The sequence below is a fragment of the Clupea harengus genome, chromosome 15 (genome assembly GCF_900700415.2).
Source record: "Clupea harengus chromosome 15, Ch_v2.0.2, whole genome shotgun sequence".
Lineage (NCBI taxonomy): Eukaryota > Metazoa > Chordata > Actinopteri > Clupeiformes > Clupeidae > Clupea > Clupea harengus.
The window spans coordinates 17,120,504-17,144,111 of record NC_045166.1 but is presented as its reverse complement, the minus strand read 5'-3'; the positions used below and the strand labels follow the sequence as shown (position 1 = coordinate 17,144,111).

General features: G+C 45.1%; 2 protein-coding genes across 2 annotated transcripts; both read right to left on the bottom strand.

Moving 5' to 3' along the window:
- Positions 1 to 149: 149 nt before the first annotated feature.
- tram2 (translocation associated membrane protein 2) lies at positions 150 to 11,179 on the bottom strand. The gene is made up of 11 exons (XM_012835585.3): positions 11,048 to 11,179; positions 7,767 to 7,830; positions 6,542 to 6,651; positions 4,248 to 4,364; positions 3,892 to 3,950; positions 3,449 to 3,533; positions 3,007 to 3,077; positions 2,753 to 2,857; positions 2,363 to 2,506; positions 1,537 to 1,697; positions 150 to 1,225 (listed from the first exon to the last, which is right to left on the bottom strand). The coding sequence occupies exons 1-11, from the start codon at positions 11,165 to 11,167 to the stop codon at positions 1,149 to 1,151; spliced, it is 1,113 nt and encodes a 370-aa protein (XP_012691039.1). The 5' UTR covers positions 11,168 to 11,179; the 3' UTR covers positions 150 to 1,148.
- Positions 11,180 to 11,681: 502 nt separating this feature from the next.
- Positions 11,682 to 23,172, bottom strand: xkr5a (XK related 5a). Its single transcript, XM_012835552.3, has 7 exons — positions 22,758 to 23,172; positions 21,311 to 21,494; positions 20,165 to 20,349; positions 18,814 to 19,026; positions 16,947 to 17,116; positions 14,832 to 14,943; positions 11,682 to 14,487 (listed from the first exon to the last, which is right to left on the bottom strand). Exons 1-7 carry the CDS (start codon positions 22,882 to 22,884, stop codon positions 13,418 to 13,420), a joined length of 2,061 nt encoding a protein of 686 aa, XP_012691006.1. The 5' UTR covers positions 22,885 to 23,172; the 3' UTR covers positions 11,682 to 13,417.
- Between the last annotated feature and the right edge of the window lie 436 nt (positions 23,173 to 23,608).

Below are 23,608 nucleotides of genomic sequence, written 5' to 3'. Positions count from 1 at the left end.
GGACCATTATTCTCCTCACAGCCCGAGACACTAAAACCCCCCCTTCCTCCCCAGACACACACACACACCACACCACATACACAGACTCTTGCTGAGGAACTCACAAAGTGGAACTTTGCCTTCTCTTTTCAAGTTGAAATGTAGCAACATATACCTGTATGGATTTATTTCCAATACTTGAAGCCAAGAGGATCCATGGCTTTACGGTCAATATTTTCCATAAACAAAAAAGAAAAAAGATTATGTTTTTTTGGAAACTTTTTCTTTCATAATTACAACAATTACATTTCACAATATAAATGTACAATATGATCTGATACTGGAAACTACATACATATAGCCAAAATAAAGATAATAAAGATAAAGCATTGTCAGCTACTGCATTAACACCACAATGTAGAACTGCACTTGCTGACCAAGTTCGATGATGATGGCTGCTACGGAACTTGTAGGACGCTGACTGGGAGTAAGTAACCACCAGGGGGCAAAGAAGGCAGGCTCGGTCCTCCAACAGGGGAGAACACACGCTCTGGATGTCCTTCAAGGGCCACCGTACTATACTTCCAATGGTCCATAGCACCAGTCCCCTGGATAAGGCAACTCTACAGCCTCAAGCAAGACACAACAGACATAAAGAGCCTTGAGTCTGGCAAAGCAACAATGAAAAACATCTACAAGCTAGTCAGAAATTCAATAGGACTTGTATTATACAAAAAATGATATGAGAGCAAGTCCAGCGGTGTAGAATTGCAGGCAGGCAGCTTTATACCAAAACAGAACAAAATATAAAAATACTGATCCAAAAAGAAAAGAAAATTTGGCTGATTGTCTGTTGTGATTCCGAACATGTGTGTGCGTGTATGTATGTGTGTGTGTGTGTGTGTGTGTGTGTGTGTGTGTGTGTGTGTGTGTGTGTGTGTAGCCTCTTCCTCCCAATTTCATGTAAGGGATCTTGTCTTTCGCTTCTCTAAGTGATCCTGCCGCCGCCCTCTGAGAGCGGAGAAAGAGGGAGATTGTTGGAGTCCTCATCCTCTCTGATGGCCACAGGCAGGTGGGTCTCACGAGCGGGAGGGAGGGAGGGAGGGAGGGATTGAGGGCGGGGATCCAGATCGAGTTGAGTTGGGGCAGGTGGGTGGGTGCGGTTGGGGTTAAGGTGCTTTGATCTTCTTCAGCCGGGGGGAGGTTCCGTTCTCCGCCTTTACCAACCCATTCTCATGGTGACCCACTGAGAGAGAGGAGAGAAGGACAAAATAATGCAGAGGCACATTGAGAAGGAAGGTTGTAGATGGTCATTCTAGGAGACACTGCCACAGGATGCATGTGTGAATGTAACTGTGGGGTGGAGTGCAGACTATTGGAGAGTGAATATAACTGTAGTGTGTGTGTGTGTGTGTGTGTGTGTGTGTGTGTGTGTGTGTGTATATATGTTCTGTATGCGTGTAGACAAGTGTGTTGTTAGTATATTTTTGTATGTGAGTGTGATTGTGTGTGTGTGTGTGTATTGTACATTGAGGTGGGAGGGGGCTACTGGCGTACCGGAGTCTCTCTTCAGAGAGCGCGAGGGGTTCTGTTTGGTGGCCGCCCTCTTGCGGGCCGCCTGCTCCAGCCTGAACTCTCTCCAGCGTCGCAGCTGGAAGCGGATGAACTTCCACAGCAGCCAGGACTGCGTGAAGCACACCAGGAACAACACAGTCATCCTGAGGGGGGAGAGGGAGAGGGAGAGAAGGGTTGTTCGAGGAGAGCAATGAAGAAATTGTGTGTATATGTGTGTGTGAGAGATAGAGAGAGAACAAAAGGGGTGTGTGAGGAAATGAAGACATTGTGTGTATATATATATACTGTATATACACACAATGTCTTCATTTCCTCACACACACACCTCTCTTTCACTCTCACTCTCACTCTCACTCACACAGAGAGAGAGAGAGAGAGAGAGAGAGAGAGAGAGAGAGAGTGAGTGAGTGAGTGGGAAAAAAAGAGAAATAATAAAAGAATAGGAGGAAGGGAAGAGTGAGGAGACAGGACAATAGGACATAGAGTTTGAGAAAAGGAGAACAGTTAAACAGAAACAGGGAGAGTGAGAGACAGCCATGAAAAGACAGCCAAAAGGCTATTACAACACACCACTTACAGGAAAGCATTATTGAATGATTACCAAACTGCTTTCATTTCACTTGTCTCAAGTGTGTGTGCGCATGTAAAAGAAAGAGATTGAGAAAGCCAATAAAAACAAAAGCACTTATTAAAATGAAGGATGTTTTTGTCTGAAACACATGCAATTGTGCCAGGTATGAGGGAGAGAGGGAGAGCGCATAATGTTTTGCTTGTGTTCTGCCTAATTGGGGCTGCACTGGATCCAGACCTGATAAAGACTGTGTTGAAGTTCCCCGCCTCCCAGTCTAAGTTCTGGTCCTCAGCACGGGAGAGTCCAAAACCCACCGCCAGAAACATAAGTGTTAGAGTGACCATCCGTGTGCACACAAACCCTACTGCCCAAAGATCAAACCTATAAAACACAAAAACACACACACATGAAGATTACAGCTGAAAGGACTTACAATGTTCCCAACAGGTACAAATCTATACAGTACACCATATGCATACAGAGAGTCTCGTCGGCCTGTTGGGACCTTCATCGTATGTGTTCAGGTTTGTCTGAAGCCAACAGCATGATGTAAACAGTCATAAAGCATAAGTGTGTTGCAGAAAAGAAGACAAAAAAAGCTACAAATCCAAGCACGTATGGCCTTACATCTTGTGATGGTTCTCGTCTGTGAAGTAGAAGAGTCTGGAGATGTGAAAGCCCAGCTCAGACACATACTGCAGGAACAGCAGCACCAGACCCACACGGGTCAGACTACAGGCGAGGGAGAGAGAGAGAGAGGGAGACAGAGAGGGAGGGAGATTGACACATCAGGGCACAGCTCATCAAAGGTGTTTGGTATGCTTTGAGGTTTACGGTCAGATTATTCCTGCGGTCGACAGGAGAGCAGGTGCTGCACTCACTTTAGCAGGTAGGCGGCCATGATGTGCAGCAGGTATAGTGCGATATACTGGAGTTGCCGAGGGATCTCCTCCTAAACACACACACACGCAAAATTATATATTTATTTAGAGTAATTTAGAGTATGATAACTACACCACCCTCACACACACCCTCACCACCTCTAAAAATTCTTCTTATTGGTTATTTAGGTGTTTGTCTGTACTCATATACTGTAGGTAAACATTACAGGCCATTTCAAATACTATACTACCACTATATTGATTTAGCATGACAACCCCAAGTTGCACCACACATCCTTCTTCTTCTTATTCTACCTCTCCTCTCCTCTCCTCTCCTCCTCCTCCTCCTCCTCCTCCTCCTCCTCCTCCTCCACCTCCACCTCCACCTCCACCTCCACCTCCACCTCCACCTCCACCTCCACCTCCTCCTCCATGTACCTACCTTGCGGACCTTCTGGAAGTAGAGCTCTGGGATGGAATGGAGCCAGTAGGCCAGCTGGGTGAGGTAGAAGAACTTCACCTGAAACCTGCCAAAGGAGATGGACAAGCACCCTCCGCTCAAATTTGATTTATTCATTATATATTCATTTTATATATAGATGTTTATTTAAATATAATGTCCCATCAGTGATGCTAGCTCAGTTGTTTATTTTTCTTTTGAGAGCAGCCATCTTTGATTCTAATCGTTTGACTGCAACTGAGCTCCTCCTTCTAATGCATAATCACAAATGATATGAATAGAGGAATAGGCTTCTCATCACACCCATATCTACACATTCCACATACAGAGCTTGAAAATTCCTTCCCAATTTATTCTGGGAGGAAGTAAAAGCCAGTTTTGTTTTCATTTGTAAAGAATATGTTGGAATAAAACACACACTTTACCTCAGATATACATGAGGATAATTCTCCCATAGACTACTGGGGTGCAGCAGATAACCCTCCTGGAGAAGTAAAAACAAAAAATGAAACCAGTTAAATGAAGAGGGAATGTCAGCCTTGTTACAGTGACTGCAAACATGGACAGCATGAGGGAGGGTAAACGTGTTTCTGCCAGAAGGAAGTGATTTTAGTCCAGATAGGACAGTTGAATTCATGTAAAAAATAATTAACTTCTTAAAAACCCACAGATATAACATACAGTTGTCTTAGTATTAGCATTAGCATTTAGCATCAGAGACTAATGTTTACAGACAAGACTTCTTCCTATTGGTGGAACGAGAGACAGAGCTGAGGCCTACCGTGCCGAGGACATAAAGACTCCATATGCTGGAAACTAAGTAAAACACACAGAGTTGTCCCGACTCGTTGAATTTCGTATTCTTGCTCTTTGAGAGGTGCAGGCGCCTGTTGACTTTCTGGTGGGGGAAAAGTGTAAAGTACAAACTCTAGTCAATTAAATATAGTAATTCAGTAGGTACTTGAATTTTAGTTATACACAGGAAAATATGTTACATTCCAAACCTCTCACTATCCCATGCAAGTATTCATACCCAACAACCTAGCCTAAGTATTTTAACATAACAGGGTACACTACAACCATCATACTAATACTTACCAATACTTAACAACAACAACAGCAAAAAAACAACAACAAAGACGCCTTCGTAAGCATTTCACTGGGGTTATCAAGTGGGAATCTTCCTTTGTCAATGTTTCGTTGAATTGGGCCCTCTTTACCTCCAGAAGGCTCAATGGTGGTGTCTGGCATCCCAGAACCACCCTCTCAATACTCACGAGGGGTTAGTACACATGCCAATATCAGAGACAATAAGAGACACACCTCAAGACACACCCGAGTATCACTGAAAGACTTCCCCACAACAACCATGATCAAATCCCATTCTTCAGCTATACTTTGGCCCATTTGCTGGTGGCTCTAAGTATGTCATCTCCAACCATACTTATGCCCCATAGTTTAAGGTGGCTCTAAGTATGGGCTCTGTAGCTATACCCATGCCCAGTTGATGCAGGCCAAAATCCAGAAGAGCTTGAGAAGTATGTCAAAGTATGCCACCATGGCATCTTCCAGAACATCTAGCAACAACAGGCTTCTTCACGTAATACAGGTTCATTCATATGTCCCCAAATAGTGCCTCAGCCATAACCACTGGCTTGCTTTTTCAGCAGCCTCAGACAACTTCTTTAAAGCTCCTTAGAGTGAACCAAAATTCAACAGAAACGTTGTGGTCGATTTAGCTACAAAGCCTCGAACACATATCTCCACTGGTCTTGTGTGTGCTTGCCAGCCTCGTTCCTGCACTTCCGCAACCAGTTCTGCATACTTAAGCTTCTTCCTTTCAAAGACTTCCTCAATCACATCTTCAAAGTGAATTGCTAACTCAATAAAGTAAACAATGCGCTCACACTCAGAATCGGCCCATTTGCCAGTACGGTTTATACATGCCTAGTGGCCACTTTCCTGCCCCTCCAGTTATTTAATGCTATTTAGGACGGAGTAGGACAGAAGCCATGACTTAAAAAAGAGAAATATCAGTCACACAGCTGTCAGGGTCGTACGTGAAATTCAAATTCTGTCTTTTTTTATACTGCACAAAACAAAATGGAAGAGGGCACCAATAACTAAAGAGGCAGTCCTAAATCCTGGCAAAGGGTTGTTTGTATTTCGATAGGCTGGTGAGCTCAAACATACTCCTATTTCTTTGTTGATTGGCTGGAATAGTGTATGACTTGGTCCGAGCCACTTTGTTTGATTCCCATGAATAGAGCCAGGACTGTGGATGAAAACAAGACCCCCCCCCCCAGCACATACACTGGGCTGACAGCTCAAAGAATGCAAGGAGTGATGGAGATCATTTCCAAACACTGTTAATGACTTAAGAATATAATAATCAAGTGCCTTGTATTATTAATTACCTTATAGGAACATGGCTTTTCTGTGTTTCTGCGTGTGTGTAACTTAGAATATTAGGTGCCACTTAGTCTGCATTTGTACAAGAGCATGTTTAGACCAGAGGTGATAAGCTTCTTCCGACCTTGTGCAAAACTGGCATCTATGCAATATAGGGAGCCTCGGACGTCAGAGATCCACCACGTGGTTATCCCTACTGAACACTAAACTTCTGTCTATATAAACCTTGTGCGATGTGTTTATCATGGCTTCACTTTCAGCCTTGTGCTGGGAGTGAGCCCGATTGCAATTGTTGTTGTTGTTTGTCTAATAAATATACTTATATGCAGCTCCGGAGTCCTGAGGTAACTAGGGTGAATTTTCACCTAACAAGGAGAATTTTGCCAAATTCAACAGAAGGTATAATGGATTATATGACCAAGGACTGCACCGAATCTTTGGCCATTTCATGAGGGCTAGTTAGACTCTCGTGTCTCACTCACTCTGACGCAGATGATGTGGTCCGTTTAAAGTGTTTCCACACCAAACCGTGAGCTGGTTATTAAGTTGCTGCAAGATGCTTTTGCAGAAGCCATAGTGAAACCATGGGTTTCTTCCTTCCTCCCCCTCCTGCTACTACTACTTCCCCTTTCCAGTGCACCCATGAGGCCGTGGGGTACTCACGTCCAGCACATACTCCTGCACCACCGCGTGCAGGATGATGGTGATGAAGAGATAGAAGAGGATGGTGGCACAGTCCTTCCAGCCATAGTGGTAGAGAGTGACTTCCCCTTCTGCAAAGACAATCAGACCAGTCATGCTTGATACACACTGATACAGCTTGACCTGTTTTGCTATGTTTGTGCATTTCCAATATACATAATAAAAAATGTTCTATATGTGTGTGAGTTTGCAAAAGAGTGAGAGAGAGAGAGAGTGCAAAGAAAGAAGAAAACACTGGGGGATGATGCACTGCAGACACAGTTGTCAGTCAAAGATGGCAGAAGGAAAGTTTCCTTCAGCATTGGCTGCTTTGGCTCAGCGCATTTGTTTGGCTCAGCATGGCATGAAATTAAAAAAGCAGCTTGAACTCAAATCCATTACGGCCTGGCCTTTATTTCCCTGAAGGGAAAGACTTAAGAAACGCTGCTGCCAAATTTCATCACAACTCCTACAAAATATGTTGGCTAAGTGATAAGGATAAAACATTCTAACCCAGTTCTGACAGTAATCACAGCCAACAGAAGACAAATTGTGAAATCTGTCAGGTTTTTGAAAGGGCAGTTCTCATAAAACAACTACCTCTACAGCCATGCAGTATCTTTAGAAAAACACCACTCCTGTTCTAGATAGAGCTCCAGCTGTGTGTGTGCATATGTGTGAGTGTGTGTGTGTGTGTGTGTGTGTGTGTGTGTGTGTGTGTGTGTGTGTGTGTGTGTGTGTGTGTGTGTGTGTGAAAGTGAGAGAGAGAGTGGGGGGGAGTGAGGGAGACAGAGAGAAAGAAGGGCAGAAAATGGAGAAACAGATGTGCAGAAGGGGCCTCTATGCCTCTATCTAAAGGGACGACCAGGACTTGCACTTGAACATGCCATCATGCCTAAGCCGGCTGCAAAGAAACAGGCTACTGCAAAGAGAGGTTCTATACATTCTAGTTTTGGGGAAATGGTCCAATCTCAAATACTCTCGAGCAGTATTCAGCCCATCAATGCAATTAGCTGTGTGGAAGTAAATAAAACACAAAGAAACATTGTGAAACGACACACTAATTGTGTTGGAAAGAGAGAGGTGCTCAAATCCACAAGAAATCCTAACATCCTGGACACAAGTACAAAAGTGGATGTTCTGTTAAATTATCCCACCATGGATAAATAATAAGATGAGAAGTAGATGAAATGACATGCAAACCCACCTGATGATAGTGTGCTGATGTTATACTGGGGCTGAATGAATACAATGGCTGTTTTTGCTGTTGCCTGGAAGAAAAGCAGATTGAACAATAATAAGGTCACCTTGTCTCTTGCGTTTCCATAGCAACAGCGCACACAAATCACACTCAGAAAGTACTCCAGTTGAGAAAGGTGAGCATGTTATACTCTCTCATCCTCCTACCAATGCTCAGTTTTTTTTAAGTGGCACCCTGGGGTGACAGAATACATAGAATAAGGGGCGTTACCACAGGGAGGCAAAGCAGGCACTTGCCCGTGGCTCCGAGCTGAAAGGGGTCCCCTGAGGACAGCTGATTACGTTAGTTCACAGCAATGACAATTCTGTGAGAACCCCCTTTGAAATCTATGATTTTTGTTGCAGGAGACTACACTGACATGTCCAGAAACCTCCGATGGATTCCCATACCATTAGCTTGCTAGGAGCTTCGTAACTTGGCTACAAGCGCAGCAACACCGTGAAATTCAACAACCGGTCAAAGCTACTCTAAATGAAAGCGCAGGCGATAGGAAGGCAAGTAGAAAAACAAAACACTGGTTAGTGAGAGTCTGTTATGTCGACGGAGGTATCTATGGCAACTGTTTAATTTGTCCCTGCAGATAAACGGGTTGTCAATTATAACAAAAACTAGCTAGCCAGTAGCCTAACTAGGTGTTTTGTAAGGAGTTTGCAAAAACGTTTTGGCTGCTACAACTATTGCCTACACTGTTTTAATAACCTGTTTTAATGTGTGTTTAAATGACATAAATAAACTGTGATGAAATACACCAATACTGGTGTTAATATTGACAAAATTCCATTTTAGGTCAATGCATTTTATGGGTTGAAAATGCCTCAACACGCCACCTACTGTTTAAAATCATCCTGAACCTTGCAAGGCCAATGCTGACGTAGAGTTAACCGTTGGGGTCTTCTTCATGTCATGAGAGTCATAGACTTTCAGTGTAGTAAACTCTCAACCCAAAAATTATGCAGTGGGTGGAGTTAGGCTTAGGGCCTTGGGGCGAACTTACACTTTTAATCAGTCCCTCCAGGATTTCGCGATCTTGCGTTTTTACCAATATAAGGATTCCCCACAATTGTAATTGCGGGTTGCACATTTTCTCTTGTTACCGCAATATTTCCACACAAAGAAAAATTAAGCAATGTAATTCCTGCATTATTTACGATTGATCTAATTTAACTCAGAATCACTACAATTTCAACCACAATTTTTGAGAATTCTGAACTTTTGGCCAAAACAAATCCCAACCAACTCTTGCAAGATCCTGGTGGGATCACAATTTTTAGGAATTCCTGCAGGAAATTGCAAATAAATAAATAAATAAATAAATAAATAATCACTACAATTCTAACTGCAATTTTTGAGAATTCCCACAGCAAATCCAGTCACCATTGGTCACAATAATCACAACAAACCCTCACAAGATCCTGGAGGGCTTGTTTAATGCATCCCAATAAGTAGGCCTACATGTCTCCACAAACAGGCACACCTACTAAAGAAGGTAGAATCAGTTTATCCCAGTGTGAAGATGACAGTGACTTGTGACTTAATTATTACAATAATTAATATATATAAATTATTTCTAGCAGTCCACTTTCCGCCTATTGCTCTGCTGATGATGTATACATGCACAAACTGCCACTACATCAAGTATAGCATGTACTTTATTCAGTACTTATAATAATATAAAAAGGTAAAGGTTGAACTAATACCCTTTGTAGATGTGTGGACGATGGGGGGGGGGGGGGGGGGGGGGGGGGGGGTCAGGGGGCCCATGCTCAGACTTTTACTTGGGGCCCCCAGAGTCCCTAGAAACCCCCCTGCATAGAATGTGGGCTCGTGTCTCGCTAAAAAGGTTACATTAAGCCGGCAAGTATGGTTAACCAAAGCCCTTCTTCAGCTGACTGAATGTGTCTAGGGTACGGCAAAGCATAATGACAACGTTTGTACTGAGCATAGCCCGCACACACACATTCTCTGCTGCTGAAGCAAAACTCCATTGCGCGTAGGCTACCCATTACCTTCTAACTGTGTGCAAAGAACCGCAACTGCCCCGTTGAGCCGCTCAGATGTTTGAGCCATTTCCGAATACATGAAACTGATGGTGGGAATTTCCCCACTGTGGACGGTCCCACCGAAACCACTGACAGAAGAAGCGCTATAGTTAGCCAGAAAAGAGTAGCCAAGACTGTTTGGTGCCTTGTATGTCTACTTCTGTCCTGTCCAAATAGAGGAGTCATTGGCCATCAGCTCTATGACGACACATCTCACCTTATCCCGGGGAGAGAGAGGGAAAAAAAACAGAAGCCCAAATTCCTCTGACAAACTCCCCTTACATAAACATACGTGTTGTTTGTTTTAATCAAACGTACGGCTGACTCAGCCCAACATTCCACAAATAACAAATCGAAGAGTCTGTGGTGGTGCACCGGCAGAAAAACGCGGATTCCATCTTTCCTGGCGGAGAAGCCCCGCTGGCTTTTCGCTCAGAGATTGAGACGTGGCAGTTTGCTGAGGATCACATCCATTCAGCGACCGTACTCAACCGAATCGCTCTGAGACCGCAGGGGAGCAGAGTGCGAGCAGCAGTGACAGTAGTCAGAGATTCATGTAATCCCATGACTTTTAAAACGGAGAATTTTAAAAATGAAAACCAGAGTCAAAAGTTATAAGTTTGATAGTGCAGAGCTTTAAAACGTCACTGCACTGTCGCAACTTGTTGAAAGTTTTTGTTCCATCATTGGTAATAATAGGCTGTAACGTAGGCCCATGCTATATGTTGAATATCTTAAAGGTGATAACGAATGTTTCATTTTACAGACACAAAGGAAGTTATCCTAGCACTATATGTCGTGTTAACGTTACGTCTTGATAATACTATTACATGTACATGTACTAAATGTAGCTGGGCTTCCTGCAACACTCCACAGACATTAAACGCTTCTTTACATGCAGCGTACACTTGCAAACGAAGATGTCACAAAGTAACCGGGAGATGCCAAATTAATATCTGGCTACATTTGTATCCAACTAACGCCTATCAACTTATGAAGACAAGGCTACGGGCTGAGATACTTCACTTAGGCTGTTTCAACCGATTTTTCACGAAATCCACAACCTACTGTTCTTCCGACTACGTGTCTTTAGACATCTCCAATAGCCTGGTCTTGCTCCCACAAGTCAACCCCGCTAACTACAGCTGTACTGAGGGAGAAAAAAAGTAGGGTAAGACCACATCTCACCTCAAACATCAGTCCGATCAGGATGAAAATAACCAGACTGAATACGATATCTGCATGGTTCTGAATGAGAAATTCTTGACTGAAGAAAGCGTAACTCTTGTTTCTTCTTCGGAAAGCCATTTCGAGGTTGCCTCGATTTCTGACTTTTTCCTTAATGCAGAAATTCTCCGACTAAGAAGTCCAGAGTTAACTTTTTCGGAGCACTGCGCATGTGCGACGCCTTAAAGGGAGCGTCTGAACATTCTTTATTAAAGGTAAGGGAAGCTTTGTATTTTATTTCGCCTACAGGAGACATACCACTACTTCAACTCGTTTTGCCCAAGAAATTCGGGTTTTTAATCTGGTCCAAAAGGTAGGGTCAGTACCCCAAAAGTTAATTGGAACATTGTCTTGATTTGCCATGTGGGTTATCTCAATAACCTAGTAAGTGTCAGCCGTGGAACACATGCTGTTTTATTTAGAAAGAATGAGGTAATAGCATTTGCATCAGTGGGAGAAAGGACCCTCTAGTCTAGATATATACATTGTTGTGTTAAAGAGTGCTAAATGACATGAATAAAACAATATTCTTTTGGACGAAATATTGCACCAGAAGTCCATCTCTGAAACAATGACATTACCACACATTCTTGAATTTTGGTATACAGACATATGATTGATTTATTCATCACTTATTTAAAAAGTCATATCTGTACAGAACACAACAAACGGTCATTTACCTTCTCATTTCTCCAGCTTTGTGTCTGAGTTCTTCTGTGTGGGTGTGTGTATGTGTGTGTGTGTGTGTGTGTGTGTGTGTGTGTGTGTGTGTGTTTGCAGGTGTTTATTGCTTTAAGGACACTGGTAAAAGTTATTTCTAACGGAGCACTGGGAAGACCAGAAACTGATTACCTCACTCAGCGAGGGAGAAGCTGGCTGACAGACAGACAGCTTATGCCCTGCAGGTCTATGTGACAAATACAGACACAAATACGAAACAGGAAGAGCCTCTCCACAGTGTAAAAATCTCCAAGTTGATTTTTGTCAAAATAAAAAGTTGTCCCTTCACAGCCTCCAACACAGCAAGTTGGATGAAATATATTCTTTTTTTTCATGTACAGCAGTGATTTAAAACCAAGCTTTAGCGCATGGTTCAGTGACACAGAAAGTGCTGAAGTAGATGGCTGAAATCCTTTACCCCCTCATCAATAGACCTAAATAAACAATATTACAAGTTCTGACTTTAATTTTTTTTAAAACCCATTAACTTCCATATAATTAGTTCATTTTTCCATCGGGGAATTAACATATTTACGAAATACAGCATCATAATTCCAAAACCAGTCAGGTTATGCAATAAATTAGGAAAATACCATAGAGACTGCCTGAGAAAACACCTGACAGCGATATGATCACGTCCAAACAACTCTTTACTTTGTGAGGTCCGCAAAAAGGAGGATATTTAAAAACAAAAAAAATCTGTCCAGCATAGTTCTTTGCAATAGAATTACCCATAAAAACGAACAAGTATTAATATTATTTTTTGCAACAAATGTACCCACAGAAAAGAGAGGCCACAGACAGGTGAGGTTGAAGAAGTCCAAGTTCAGAGAGAAAAGAAAAGAGTCACACTGAACAGGAGAAAATATACCATACAGTCCTGCTCTCTGCCCATCTGAAGGAGCCACGGCATGACAAGCATGGTTGTCAGCCATCTTGAGTAGGGCTTCTCTTTGTCATCTGAGAGAACTGTGTCACAGAATTTTAAGAGTGCTCTGTGGTGTCATAATAAAAGCTCTGGAGAAGATTCAAACGGTATCTAACTGGTTCTGCTTTACTGGTTTTGCTCAGAAGCTTTAAAGGTGCTATTTAGCTTGTCGATAGCACCTTTACCACTTGTGAGCAGGCCCTGTTATGGCTCCCCAGAGCTTTTTTTTTTTTTTTTTTTTTTAAAGTGTCCAGGTGACTGTAAAAGGCTTGTGCTTTTAAACCGTGGTGGCTGACATTAGTTACATCGACAGAGATGAGGAAGGAGAGGGGAGAACCAGACAGCAAGGGTTTCTCCTTGGGGTAGACAATGGGAAGAGCTGCACCGCAACCCTGCTCCCCCACCAACACACACAGTCACACAATAGATCTGAGTGATAAACAAAACGGGTGAGTCATTACATACAGACTTGCAGACACGCAAAGACACTCACACATGGAAATGTATGTCAACAAGCATACATAAACATACGCATGCGTTCAGACGCAACCCTTCATGCGCACACACATGTAAATATTTAGACACATACCCATGCACACACACACACACAGGCCAATGGCTGAAATAAATAAGAATCACACACACTGAAGTACGTACACACACACACACACACACCAGCACCCTCAGAAACCCGCATCTTCCTCCAGCCCTCTTCGAGACAGCACCAGCTGCTTCCGTGGTCCACTCAGGTGGGGCACCCCCAAACCCGTGTCCCCCCCTACCGCCACCCCCACCCCTATCCCTGTCCCTGTCCCGCCGTGCGCCCCATCCAGCCGGGGCGTGGAGCTGTAGCAGGGCCCCAAGCGTCCCAGAGGCCCCACATGGCCCCCGCGCTCGCTGCCCACGGGGCTGCTCAGCTCAGCCAAACTCTCGGCCCCGAAGCCGAAGGCGGTGGTGTCGCGGTCCAGCCGCGGGTTGCTGGCGCTGCTGGGCGACTGCGGGTCGGCGCTGAAGTAGAGCGTGGAGCTGGACTCGGTGGGGCAGAAGCAGGGCTCGGGGCTGTCCCCCAGCACCGACTTACCCTCCGGCGAGCTGCGCTTGCAGTCCGACCCGGGAGATTCCAGTGGACTCTCCATCGGTAGGCTCTCGTCATCGTCGTCTTCGACGGAACCACCGGCGACCCTGCCGTTGTCCGCACGTGAAGTGGGCTCATCCTCACTGGCGCTTTGAAACTCATCTTTGCAGTCCGACAGCGGCGCCAGAGCCTGCTCTTCATCATCCTCCTCTTCCTCTCTTCTCCCCTTCCCCAGCATCCCTTCCTCCATCATCCCCCCGTCGCCCTTCAACCCGGGTGGGCATCCGGCCACTCCCAGCATGGCCGCCACCCCGCCAGCCCCGTAGGCGCGGTTGATCCTCCCGGGGTCGCCCGTCTTCAGTGCTAGGCGGATGAGGAGCCAGTGGTGGTGCCTACACCCCCCTTGGCCACATCCGCCCTTTCCCCCCGCACAGTTGGCCGGGGGCTCCAGCAGGGACCCGGCCATGCCAGAGAGCGAGAAACTGGGGTGGGAAGCCAGGTGGAGGGAAGGGGGTGCCGGCAGGGTCTTGTCGCCCCCCAGGGAGAAGGAGGACTCCCCGCGCTCCAAGTCCAGACAGGTGCTGCCCATGTGGCTGCCACCGCCATGCTGGAGGCCCAGAGAGATCTCAGTGGACTTGGGGTGCAGGAAGCGGTAGTACAGCATCAGAGATGTCAAGCCTGGATGAAGAGAAAGAGGGATGGATGAATGATGAAGAGAGAGGGGTGAGAGAGAGGGACACAGTGTCATGATAGTTCAGTCACAACATACAGAGACATATATCTCTTTAAAAAAAAGTTGCCAAGAATTTCAGATTTTCAAAAAAAAAAATTTTGGGTATGTGGCACTTTTTCGGTTGAGAGATTCATTACAAACACCAGTGGACATGTTTTCATTATATCAACACATTAGTGGAGATCATCACAGAGATTGAGACTAGATGAAAAAACACTAGACTTTGGTATGTGTGAGATTATTCATCACCCTGGAAAGCATGTGAACTGAGAACTGGAGTGTGACTCACCTGACAGGAAACTGCAGAGTACAGCAGTGGGCATGGTCAGCCTATCCCACGATGCCTCATTCAGGAAGTCTGAGGCGGCCAGCATCAGTGTGGTGTTCTCAAGAAACATGACCTGCCAAACAACACACACAAGTTTCCTTTTACTGTAACAAGACCTGAGAACACTGTGTGTGTAGGTGTGTGTGTGTGTGTGTGTGTGTGTGTGTGTGTGTGTGTGTGTGTGTGTGTGTGTGTGTGTGTGTGTGTGTGTGTGTGTGTGTGTGTGTGTGTGTGTGTGTGTGTGCGTGTGTGTGTGTGCTCCTTAGGTGTGCCAATGTTACACAACCAAAACTATTAACTGACGATAAATGTCACACAAACAAAGCCAGATAGAGCCAGAGAGAAGCACTCAGTCAGAGTCAGCCAAGGGTTAGGAGCTAAGCATACAGACAGACAACCATCGTCTGGACACAGTGCCATAACGCAAACACAAACATAATACTTCACCACACAAACAGAAGAGGCCCATGACCATACAGTGTGGAAAGTAAGTATTTGAACCCCTGCCGATTTCGCAAGTTTGGCCACTTGCAAAGAAATGTGTGATCTATAATTGTAATGGTAGGTGTATTTTAACAGTGAGAAATAGAATATCAACAAACAAATCCAGAAAACTGCTTTTTATAACATTTATGACTTTATTTGTATTTGATGCAGAAAAAAAGTATTTGAACCCCCAAGCAAACAGCAAGAATTCTTGCTCCCAATGACCAGTTATGTGCCCAAGAAGCACACAGATTAGTCCTCATTAGGCCTAACAAGGTACACCGGATCTCAACTGGTGACGTGTATAAAAGAAACCTGTCCAAAGAATCATACTTCACACCTTCAACCTCACCACCATGGGCAAGACCAAAGAGTTGACCAAGGACGTCAGAGATAAGATTGTAGACCTGCACAAGGCTGGAATGGGTTACAAAACCATCGGCAAGCAGCTTGGTGAGAAGCAGACAACTATTGGTGCGATTATTCGTAAATGGAAGCAACACCAAACAACTGTCAATCGCTCTAGGTCTGGGGCTCCATGCAAGATATCCCCTCGTGCAGTATCGGTGATCATCCGAAAGGTGCAGAATAACCCCAGAACTACACAGGGGGAGCTTGTGAATGATCTCAAGGCAGCTGGGACCACAGTCACCAAGAAAACCATTGGCAACACACTACGCCGTAATGGTTTGAAGTACTGCAGCACTCGCAAGGTCCCCCTGCTCAAGGAATCACATGTACAGGGCCGTCTGAAGTTTGCCAATGAACACTTGAATGATTCTAAGGAGGATTGGGAGACAGGATGTGGTCAGATGAGACCAAAATCAAGCTCTTTGGCATCAACTCGACTTGCCGCGTTTGGAGGGGGAAGAATGCTGAATATGACACCATCCCAACCGTCAAGCATGGAGGTGGAAACATTATGCTTTGGGGCTGTTTCTCTGCCAAGGGTTCAGGACGACTCCACTGCATCGAGGGGACTATGGATGGGGCCATGTAACGTGGAATATTGGGCTTGAACCTCATTCCCTCATTCCCTCCCATTGAAAACGCAACCTTAAGGAATTGGAGAGGATCTGCAAAGAGGAGTGGACCAAAATCCCTCCTGAGATGTGTGTAAACCTGGTGACCAACTACAAGAAAAGTCTGACGTCTGTGCTTGCCAACAAGGGTTGTTCCACCAAGTACTAAGTCATGTTTTGCTAGGGGTTCAAATACTTATTTTCTGCATCAAATACAAATTAAGTCATAAATGTTATAAAATGCAGTTTTCTGGATTTTATTGTTGATATTCTGTTTCTCACTGTTAAAATACACCTACTATTACAATTATAGATCACACATTTCTTTGCAAGTGGCCAAACTTGTGAAATCGGTAGGGGTTCAAATACTTATTTTCCCCACTGTAGTGTCATCAGCTGTGTGTGTGTGTGTGTGATCAAAAAAGTGTGTCATCACTATGCTGTCATGTGTATGTGTGTGTGTGTGTGTGTGTGTGTGAGAGAGAGAGAGAGAGAGAGAGAGAGAGAGAGTGAGTGTGTGTGTGTGTGTAGGCTTGTGTATATCAATGTGTGTGCATTTGAAGCCTACCAGGTAGAAGCCGGCCATGCGGAAGCGCGAGGGCCCGTCTTTGACGTTGAGGAAGCAGAAGACGTGCACGATGGCCAGCGTGCCGTTGAACACACGCCAGCGCCACGGCCCCGCGCAGATGTCAGTCTGCTGCGACATCAGCCAGAAGAACGCCGTCACCCAGTGGAACCCTGGGATAACACATACACACAGGTTATATACACACCCCTGCATTCCAACACTCTCACACACACACACGATCATACACACACACGATCATACACACTGAGACAGGAGGGCTACAGCAGCCAGTGGAGTGAGGACAACCCTACACATACACAGTCACACACATAGTCACACACACTTGTATTGAGAATGTGAGTGAATGAGAGTGGGCAAGCAGACATGTTGTTTATTTTCTGTCGTGTTAGCAACCTCAAATTAGAGCACATATGTTCAGCCTTATGCACAGAGTTACATATACACATGCCTGAAGTCACACACACACACACACACACACACACACACACACACACACACACACACACACACACACACACACTAAAGTAGGCACACACAAACAAAAAAATACTGAACCAGCTCAACACATAGAGCAACACACAAATACACACACACACACACACTCAAGTAGGCACACACAAACAGAAATACTGAACCAGCTCAACACATATGCAGAGCAACACACACACACACACAGAGACACAACATTTAGTGTCTTATGACATAGGCATGCCCCTGAGTACATGTCTATGTGAACCTCTTGAAAAAACAACCCATAAAAGGTCCTTAGTCACGCAGGCTGTTTTTCTAAGAGCTATGCCAAACTCTGGCTATAGACTATAAAATGCCTTCCTCTTTGTGAGGGTGTTTGTTACTCTTAGGAAACAGACACCAGCTGACTGAAAAGACCTTTTGTGACAATGTGTTCTATTAAAAGCTCTTCGGAGAGTGAGTTTGAAACAAATGGAAATGAACCCCGCAAACAGATGACAAACTAAGAACCGCCTCAGACTGTCAAATCAGTTTTTTTAAAGACACAACTGGGGTTTGTGTAGATTTTTTTGCAATCATTCCAGAAATACTCTTTCTCTTTGAGTTCCCAAACACTGAGTCGAGTAAGTGGAAAAACAAGCCATGCTTTTGTCAGCATACCCCCTGCAGCCTTGGTAGTTTTCTGTGGCTATTGTGCTGAAATTGATCTGATTTGTAAATCTGTGTGTTTGTGGAAGTATGTGTATTCAAGTGGCTGTAAACGTGTATTTAAAGTGTGTGTCTGTATAAACATATTAAAGAGCCTGCAGCTCTGACTCATTCCAGTTATTTATTTGTTTGTGTGTGTGTGTGTGTGTGTGTCTGTGTGTGTGCGCGTGTGTGTGCGCGTGTGTGCGCGCATATGTTTGTGTGTGTGTGTGTTCATATGTTTATTTGTTTGTTTGTTTACACTTTAGATGTGTGAATGCTCATGAGTGTGTATATAACTGTGCCTGGCAGGTGAGAAACATTCTTCACACCCCCTCCAGTAGTTGGCTATAGCTGGTCACACAAGAGCTGTGTGTGTGTGTGCGTGTGCGTGTGCGTGTGCGTGTGCGTGTGCGTGTGCGTGTGCGTGTGCGTGTGCGTGTGCCTGTGCCTGTGCGTGTGCGTGTACGTGCGTGTGTAGTGTGTGTCTGTGTGTGCGTGCGCGTGTGTGCGTGTGTATGCTTGTGACCAATACTCAACGATGAAAGAGGAACACAGAGAACATGCATTATCTGGTAAAATAACCCATACAGCATACAGATATGGTGTCTGTTTTGTGTGTATGTGAGTTTTTGTGCATTATTGCACAAATATATATGTGTGATTGTGTGTGTGTGTAGCCACTCACCTATGACCCCGCACACCCACCAGCCAAAGACGCTGGTGAAGAACATGAGGCTGGCGACGCGGGCGCCCAGCATGCCCGCCCTCCACAGCAGCTGGCACAGCAGGGCGGCAGGGGGCATGGCCAGATGGCCCGGCCGGATCAGACAACACGCCCGACTGAACAGAACCAGCGCCCAGGAGAGAGAGAACAGGCACATCCCACAGCATAGGGACACTGAGGATGAGAAGAGAGAGTGGGGGAGAAGAAAAGCAGGAGGGGAGGAGGGGAGGAGGTCATGGATGAGAAAGGGAGATGTAAGGTCCATCAATCTATCAACATAATTTGACTGTAAAACGTTTCTAACTTTAACGCCAGGTCTGGAATGGTTTATCTGTACGGTGACTAGATGCCAAGAGACCAAATTTGGGACAAGTAGTACGTTTGGGTGGGACAATGTGGGACATGTTACCAACATTACGAGAGGTAACCTAAAACTTTGATATAATATCTTTCTAACTGAAACCTGTGTTCAGCCTTTTGACTGTGTAAACACCTGTGTAAGTGTGTCATCACCTGTGTACGTTGTTTTTTTGTGACAGAGGAGTTTATTGGCACCACATCTGCACAGTTTGATTGACAGCTGTCACAGCCTCTTAATAACCACCTCCACTGCTCTCTTCTAAGCTACTGGATGAAAGCCAGGCTTTTCGAAAAGCTTGCCTATGTTGCATTTGTATGAGCCAGATTGCTGCTTAAATAGAGTAAAAACTATGCAGCCGGATAAGCGGATAACCCTCATATGCTGGGCGGGTAAAATAAGGCATCCATGTGTTATTATTTCTGACAATTAAAAACCAAATGACCAATGCCTTTTTGACATGATCTCACTATGTAGGACAAAGGGTCAAAATGCTGCCCAGTACAACGCAAAGCAGGACACCTGGTTACACTATTTACCTCTGCAACATCCCTGTGACCATACCCTCAGTTCAAACTGTGTTGGTGAGGTCTGTTGATTATTCTATCAATGCCTGGCTAGGTGACTGCTGCTGTAGAATTAAGATGAGTTGAATGGTGCTATGCTTCTATGGCATTGTTGCTATTTCTGTTGTTACTCTTATGCCACAGCCTAGTATGGTTTAGTTTTTGTTGTGTGTTGTGTTGTTTTGTTTGTGGGACAGGTCATACCAGTGGCGAGGTGACCACTGCTGTAGAATAAAGCTGATATGAATAGTGCAATGCTTTTACTGCAGTGTGACCGGGGCAGTTGTTGTTCGGTTGTTACTCTTACCGTATGTCACAAATTAGTGTGGTGTTGATTTTGTTGTGTTGTTTTGTTTTGTTTTGTTTGTGGGGCCATGTCAGGCCGTACCTGGGGAGCAGAGGCCCACATCTGTGGCCACCAGCACGTAGGTCTGCAGAAGGGTCTGCGGGAGCGTGACCAGCAGCGCCTCCAACAGGCGGAGCCCCGCCACGTCAGCCTGCTGCATAACGGCCATACCCAGCTGACCCGCTGAGCCCTGCATGTGCAACACCGATGACATGCAGTCCCAGAACCTGCCACAAGGGGGAGACACACATCCACTTACTCATCAGCACAACTGAGAACGAAAAGGCTCAGTGTCCCTTGCTGTGTGACTTGTCATACATCCAATTCACTCAATGCACATATTTTCTACAGTTTTGTGTGAGTTAAAGATGGTAACCACACAGGTAGATGAGCATCACACTGTATTAGAGGCTAGCTGAACGGCTTGCTCTGTAATCCAAACAGCGGCTGACAGTGAAACGGTTTTGGCCCTGATCTGCCCCGGATCCGGTAGACGTCACAGCGGATACGGCAAAACGCAGATGCTGCGTCGACGCTCATAGCCATGGTTATTTAAGCAGCCTTGAGTGTCAGACTCCCCATTCATGGCTAATTTGATGGATTCGAGCTTTGGGCCTTGGAAGAAGTCCCAGTGAAATCACACACACAAACACACACACACACACACACACACACAAAAGACACACACACACAGCTGCAGGGGCAGCAAATAAGGAAGGAAATGGTAACATTACACTGATTACTCGCTTCTCCAGGGGGAGTTAATGGCACTCTGGAGGCTGCTCGCTGCCCGTGGGTCAGTTTCCATGTTTGGCATGTAATGGGTGGAATTAGTATAAGTGCTCGGATATCTGATCTCAGTACAGTAGTTAATGGATGTAAATGCTCTGCGTGAGGCAGGTTTCTGGTCAAATCTCTAGGAGATAATCCGAGCAATGCACACAAACCAAGAAGGAAAGGGTCTCAAAGCACACACAGCCCAGGGCATGCAAACTGCTCAAGGCTTACACACATTTATCATATCATACCAAGGCACACACACACACACACACAACTATCAGAACTATGTCTGCACTTTAACCAAGCTCAAAAACCCCTAGCACAAAAGTCGGTCACAAACACTATTTCTCCATCCAACAAACACACACGCTCGCACAGACACACACACACACACACACACACACACACCTCTTGAAGATGCCAAGGTGCAGCAGGTGTGTGAGGGCCAGGAAGCCTCGGCGCTGGTCTCCGTCAGCCAGGTACCACCAGCAGCTGATCACCTGCACCAGTGCCCCCGGCACCAGCAGCGCCAGGGTCCAGGCTGCCCACAGGCTCTCCCCCACCCACAGGTAGTATCCAACGCAGTACAGCACTGACAGACACAGAGAGAGAGAGAGAGAGAGAGAGAGATGATAAGCCTATGCATGTCCCCGTCATTCTGGGTGTGTGTGTGTGTGTGTGTGTGTGTGTGTGTGTGTGTATGAGAGAGAGAGAGAATAAAATAGTGAATAAGATGGACTAAACCAATTAATGAGGCCGAACACCTTTGGTTCAACAATAGAGGCACTTTGTTTGTAGTGATTATTTGAGATCAGCCAGCCAGACATCACCTTTATTTCATGACTGTAGCTCTGTGTGCCATGGGATATGTGTTCGTAATGAGCCTGCCCCTGTTATCTACAATTGTCAAATGTTTTACTTTGATGACCACATATTGCATCACATTGAACAGTTCTCTGCGTGACGCACACACGCAGACCTTGCAGAGGACCACTCATTGATTTGGCACTGCCCTCGGGACTCCCTGGCGCACACGCACGGTATTTTAATTCCTCCTGAAAGACGTCCTCGTGCCAAAGCCAAAGCTCTTTTTAACTCCACCCTTCGGCTCGAGTAATTGATCTCCTTACTGCGCTCTTGTCTTGCAGGTGCATCACGGAATTGGTCGTACAATGACAAAACAGGGCATAGGCAACGCATCACAACGTGCACAGAAAACATCTGGAAGACATCGTGCTCTGCGGGCAAGACCGCTTGGCCCACCAGAGTAACCTGAGTGAGTCAGAAATGATGATTGGTCGACAGTTCTACACTTCAACACTTGCAGCAAATGTAACACAAACAACTAGATCCTTCATTGCAATGGATAGCCTAGATATTTCCTATATATTTAACTAAGAAAGAAAATCCATAAGCAACTTCGACTCGAAACAACTAATCTCTCTCTCTCTCGTTTTCTTCAGAGCTACGAGCTACATCGTGAGAGGAATATTAATATTACACTCCTTGGTTACACACACAGCATAGTGCGGCTAACGATACTGGTTTTGTATTGAAGGTTTAAGAGACGGATTTAGCGTTGAAATACGCAAAACCTATTCTACTAATCAACTGTTCATTCCGTAGTGTCCTACATAAGCTACAAGCCCTGACATCAACGGCTAAGACAGATGCTTGGAATTTAGCAGGGGAATTCAAACATCATCTACACAATGTATGCAATTACAGCAAGCAATATTTAAAATCAATAAGATAAACTAAAGTTATATGTAAGGTTGCCAGGTTCAGCCGTTGTAGCCTTCTGAAGGTTATGTTATGAAGTGTCGTCTCGGGAGTATTGTGGGTGCCCACTCACGCGCGGTTCTCTCCGCCACGATCACGAGAGCCGACACGGCGAATAGTATCACTTGGCACCATGCGGTCCAGCATCCTCTCCGGACCGCCGGTGCCATCGCCCCGGCGACGAACTCCTCACTTATCATGGTGGTGCGGAGAAGCGGGCACTAGAATCCATCCGTGACATTGTTGACATCCTTCATTCTCTGCGGATACCGTTACTCCTTCCTCCCGTCAAAAATATCTGACGTCACCCCTTTGGAATTAAAGCTGCAGCACACGGCCAGAGAGCCTACTGTAAAGCCACGAGACACCATGGAACCAGGAAGGTGATAACGTTGCCTACCCTACCTCCTGTTCCGACATATGGCTTATGGAAATACTAGTAAATGTAATTAAATGACACACTTGTCTTAATGAATGAAACACACACACACACATATATATATAGCCTATGTGTGTGTGTGTGTGTTCGCTATTATATATTTACGCTATGTTATTTATTTATGTATTTATTTATTTTACAAAACTACTCTACAGTTAATCAGACTGACGCACTGAGGCACATGTTTAGATCTTGAAGCTAGATTAAGAATTTGTGGGACCAAATTAGTCAAACAACAAATCGTTGATTCAGAGTCTTCCAATTGCATTGAAGATAAGGGTAAGATAAAACGGGGATCCCAAGTAGTAGGATAGAAGTAGAATATTGACTGACTGAGCCATCAGAGGTCTTCTGTGCTCACACACTCAGTTGTTACAGTGCGCCGTTGTCATCTCATCAACAAATGCATTGAGTCATTGAGACACATCCAAGTATGAGGAATACAAATACACACACACACACACACACACACACATACACACACA

Bases quoted from the DNA above. Each gene is read 5' to 3' on its own strand.
- tram2 (XM_012835585.3), bottom strand. From the start codon at position 11,167: ATGGCTTTCCGAAGAAGAAACAAGAGTTACGCTTTCTTCAGTCAAGAA. The intron at 7,831-11,047 runs GTGAGATGTGGT...CTTTTCTTCCAG, and splicing joins TGATCGGACTGATGTTTGAG to GCAACAGCAAAAACAGCCAT. The intron at 3,534-3,891 runs GTAAAGTGTGTG...CTCCTTTGGCAG, and splicing joins TATCCTCATGTATATCTGAG to GTTTCAGGTGAAGTTCTTCT.
- xkr5a (XM_012835552.3), bottom strand. From the start codon at position 22,884: ATGATAAGTGAGGAGTTCGTCGCCGGGGCGATGGCACCGGCGGTCCGG. The intron at 20,350-21,310 runs GTGTGTGTGTGT...CCCTTGTGGCAG, and splicing joins CACCTTGGCATCTTCAAGAG to GTTCTGGGACTGCATGTCAT. The intron at 14,488-14,831 runs GTGAGTCACACT...CTCTTCATCCAG, and splicing joins ACTCTGCAGTTTCCTGTCAG to GCTTGACATCTCTGATGCTG.